The 4,781-nt window shown below is 40.3% G+C and overlaps 1 protein-coding gene across 1 annotated transcript; it reads right to left on the bottom strand.

Annotated features, from left to right (window-relative positions):
* Positions 1-289: 289 nt before the first annotated feature.
* On the bottom strand, positions 290-2,010 carry LOC147435397 (uncharacterized). Its single transcript, XM_086488470.1, has one exon. It carries the CDS (start codon positions 1,914-1,916, stop codon positions 393-395), a length of 1,524 nt encoding a protein of 507 aa, XP_086344596.1. The 5' UTR covers positions 1,917-2,010; the 3' UTR covers positions 290-392.
* Between the last annotated feature and the right edge of the window lie 2,771 nt (positions 2,011-4,781).

Below are 4,781 nucleotides of genomic sequence, written 5' to 3'. Positions count from 1 at the left end.
CCACATTGTGACTTACCTCAACATCATGAGCTTCTGTGAGGGAGGCACTACATAACTAGCTAGGTACGATTGGGGGCAGGGACCGCCGGCCCGGTGGGGGGGCCGGGTCCCCTGGCCCCAATCGTACCTAGCTAGGTATGCGGTGCCTCTCGAGCAGAAGCTCATGATGTTATGCATTGTATGAAAAACATTGAGAAAGACTCCGTTTTCCTACATGAGAAAATATACTAACCACACATGATTGACAATAATCGACGTTTGTAAACAACAGAAATAATTCAAACGACTATTGACAAAAACATTATTGAAATAAAGCACCCATAGATCTTCACATGACCTGTTGGCACCTGAATCAATTATAAGGCACCCAAACATTGAACAATGGGGTTGTGTTATATTTGGCTAGAATTTAGTTGAGAGACATGCAAATGAGGAGACTTACACGAGATCAGAAGGGAGGGGTCTTTGTAATCCAAATAAGGCAGGTGAATCAAGTGGTCATTGGCGATGCCCTCGTTCTTCTCAGCATAGCCCAAATCAGTCTGTGAATGGGCTTCAATATTCATATCAACATAGTAATGTGATTGTCCTTGAGCTAGCAATTCCTTGTGCATTCTTTCAGCTTCGTGAAGTTTTGAGATCTGCAATGTCGGTCTGCCCTTCGGACCGTCCTGGCTCATGATTTGCTTGAGAAGCACATGATTATCCCCAGAATGATGTAGCACATGATGGTGATGATGATGATGGTGATGAACGTGCCTGTGCCTATGGTAGTGACGATGATCAAGCTCTTCATCGTTGCCAAAATTATCATTACGCTGCAGGACCGCGCTTTGCATACGGCCTGCATCCACACAATTCTCCAATATGTGGCTCAAATCCTGCAGCCTTGTTTGAGGCTTGGATTTTGGGTGGTTGGCTGGGTGCACGATTCTAATGGAATCCAATGTCGTTATTGAGCTGCAAAAGGTTGGAGAGCTAATTCCCAACTTGCCAGTACTGCGCAAGCGGGGAAGCGGGTGGAGGAAATCTGGTGAGGATCCGCCGCGGAGGTGGAAACCTTTGCCGGGCGATTTGCAGGGTGGATGGTTATTAAAGTGAGCCGAACTGTCTCTCGGCATGTAATTAGAGCTGCCCCTGCATTTTCTAGGGCTTGATGCATCATTAGGGGATTGCTGACCATACTCAAAATCATGAAGCCCATAATATGGGGCCGATTTCATGATATGTTTGGATTGCTGACCAGCATATTCAAAATTCTGCCCAAAATTAGCCGCGGAATTTACATTACGATCGACCGCCTTGGCCGCATACATACAGGACTTTGTTGATCTGCTGCTACAATCAACAACATTGGCAATGTCGGAAGAACTGATATGGTGCCGAAACTGCTGCCACACGGACTCTACCTCAAATTCATCCAAGAGGCTTGAGCCAGCTGCTCCATCACCGTAATTATCATATGCTTTCGACAGCTTCAGATCATGCTTTTGATCTGAAAATCCTGCAAAACCGCGTGACGATGCACTGCGCACGGTGATGTTGCAACCTTCTTTCGACATAAATCGCGGCGCAGAGTCGCCATGGAACGAGTAACGTCGCGGCGGTGAAGTAATATTACAGTCGAGCTGATTGGCGCCTTCCGACCCGTCTGAACATGCAGCTGCAAGCTCTAAGGAGGCCAGGAATTCCTTCTTGAAACGCGAAGGTGGCCGACCGGTATTTTTGCGGTTTGCAGCACCATTGAGGACTTCGGCGCGGCGGGGTGTGATGCAAGTGGTGCCGTTGCGCTCGAACCAAGCCCAAGCGGCAGCAATCTGCTGGCTGCTGTAGTACCGACCACCTCCGTCTTCAGCTACAACGCAAGGATGCTCAGCAGGAGGCATAGATGCATGCAGGGATCCTAGGTGTACCATAAGAGGAACCTCGAGCTGCGATGTGTGTGTGTGTTTGAGAGAGAGAGAGAGAGATGGCGCAGCTCGTTAAAAGAGGGGAACCTGTGTCTGTGATGAGAGAGAGAGACTAATACGATCCTTGGCACACTGAAAAAAATCCGCGCGCCTTGAAAGGTGAGTGAGAGGCTCTCAAACAGTTGCACGGTCTGGACAGCCCACCAAAATTATGGCCGCCCCACATTACTCTTGTGGCTTGCTTTTCACCAAAGTTAGCCGTGGCACTAATTAGTGAGGGGAGATAAACCTTCTCTAGTAAGCCATCTTCTTTCACAATGAGTTTTGGACAAATAATTCCCACATTGTGACTTACCTCAACATCATGAGCTTCCGTGAGGGAGGCACCACATACCTAGCTAGGTATGTGGTGCCTCTCGAGCAGAAGCTCATGATGTTATTCATTGTATGAAAAACACTAGAAAAACTCTGTTTTCCTACATGAGAAAATTTCTAGATCTTCTTGTGAATTTGGTCAAGTGACATTTCCTTCTCTAGTGAGCCATATTCTTCGAGCTTAAGATCTTGGACACGTGTGATTTCGAAAGAATCAATTGATCGCCTCAAATATTTGTGGGACCATTTGCACTCAAAATTTGTGGTACTGACTACCTACAACAATGTTTGCTCAAGAAAAGCACGACCTCTAAGCCAAATTTTGACCAAAATGTGGAAAATCATGCTTTAAAGTGCATATAGTGCTAGTATAAATGGATAATACTGTGAAATTGATGGAGAAAACTGCAAAAAAGTATAGAATTGCCATCGAAAATCAAGCTAGGTATTCATGTTAGTTGTGTTTTAGTCGACATATTCTACAGAAGATCTTTGGTTTTCCCAAAGAGATCGAGCGATGTTGTTATGGCCCCCTAGAATTTGGGCCTCAAAAAATCAGTCTAAGTTGATTCATGTGGCAATAGCTCTTAAAGGTGATTGCCAAAAAAAGAGGATAGCCATGACTATGACTCTTGTGTTCCTTATGAAAACCAAAACCAACATGCATGACACCATGAACCTTGGAGGGAAGAGTGCCACACAAAACATTTATAAAGATGATAGTCCAAGTAAAAAGAATTTCGATCTGTAATTTTCCTAGAGCACTACCAAGGCTAGAAAAATACATTTTTCCTATCCGATCAGGTCAAAGTTTGAAGCTTTTGCCGGTAATTACACTAAAACTTGTGTAAATTTGCCGGTTTTCTTAAAGGCCAGCTCAAAATCTAACCAGGATTTTATTATTTCAGTCGGTTAAAATACACTAGACCCCGGTTTTTTTCTGAGCACTACAATATGATTTCTTTCATTTTTAGTTACCCAATAAAAGTTATTAATTTCCATGGTCGCTAGAGGGTATGGTACCATCAATTTAAACTTCTTTTAATTACCTTAGTTGAATCATGCTACTTCAAGCACATGGGGAATCTAGCCAAGGTTCCTCTTTGCAAGAATTTTAATCCTTTTTTTTTTGCATTTTTCATGATTAGCCTAGAATGAACGAAAATAATATTTACCCTTTAAAACATGCATTAAATTATTTAGATAACTCATATATATATCTTTGAAACTTGGCAGGCAAGATTGCCAATCAAATTTGTTTTTTATGATGGCACACCTTTGAGGAATCGACACCTTCGAGGCATCCACTTAGAGAAAACACCATATATCATGCGTGAAAAGGAGGTCATTTTAAAAACTCGATGTAAGTTTTATTTGGTGCATTGAGTTCTCTCTTATATAAACTTTAGGTTTACTTTAAAAATCCTTCTTATAAACAAGTATAATTGATCATCTCTTTAATAAATATCTTAATATAAATAGCATGTGTTCCAACTATAAGCTTAAGTTGCTACCATTTGAATCAATTTTATATATTGTCCAATGTCTCAACATACTACATGATTACAACTACATACCTTAACACTAATTTTATACAAATTGTTATCATTATAATGTAAGCACTAATTAAACGTATAGCTATGTCTCAACATGATTACAACTACATACCTTATCATTATAATGTAAGCACTAGCTAAATATATATCTGTCTACAACCCATTTGTAGAAAGTATGTGGTTATAACTATATACTTAAACAACTATTTCATAAAAAACTCAATTAAGTAAGTACTTAAGCAAACATTCAAAAATTTAATTACTTTGAAAAACAACTAGTTAATTTTTTTAAATAGAATAAATAAGAAGATAGAAGTGAAAAATGTTAGCATTAAGCTCTAATGTATATTGTATTTTCTCTACTCTCATCCCTATGTTCTTTAACGTCTATTTTATAGAAAGCCCAATTAAGTATTAAAGTAAACACTCAAGAAATTGATTACTTTGAAAAACGACTACTTATTTTTTTTCAAAAGAGTAAATAATAAGATAGAAGTGAAAAATGGTAACATTGAGTGTAAAAAGCTCCAATTTATATTGTACACATCTCTCTATTCTCATCCACATCAATTCCCTCAACAAAAGCGGATAGTTGGTGAGCCATGTCATCGCATGAGGGTCCACCTTAAAATATGTAATTGTGGTACGTGAGTTCACGAAGAGGGTTTTTTTAATTTCACAAAAGATACAGATTTACATCGGCAAATATGGTTTTAAAAATCACTTTTGAAAAAAAACAACAAGTTTAAACTTTCTCTCTCTCTCTCTCTCTCTCTCTCTCTCTCTCTCTCTCTCTCTCTCTCTCTCTCTCTCTCTCTGTGTGTGTGTGTGTGTGTGTGTGTGTGGAAGGTATCTTCAAAATTGGGAGTATTACACTATTTTTCTGATGTTGTTTCTCGCCAAGGAGTGGAAGGAGGGTAGATTCCTCCACCTTTATAGA

Source organism: Adiantum capillus-veneris, chromosome 18, assembly GCF_014529385.1.
Source record: "Adiantum capillus-veneris isolate H3 chromosome 18, ASM1452938v2, whole genome shotgun sequence".
Taxonomy (NCBI): Eukaryota; Viridiplantae; Streptophyta; class Polypodiopsida; order Polypodiales; family Pteridaceae; genus Adiantum; species Adiantum capillus-veneris.
The sequence above is the reverse complement of the archived record's forward strand: the minus strand, read 5'-3'. Positions and strand labels throughout refer to the sequence as shown.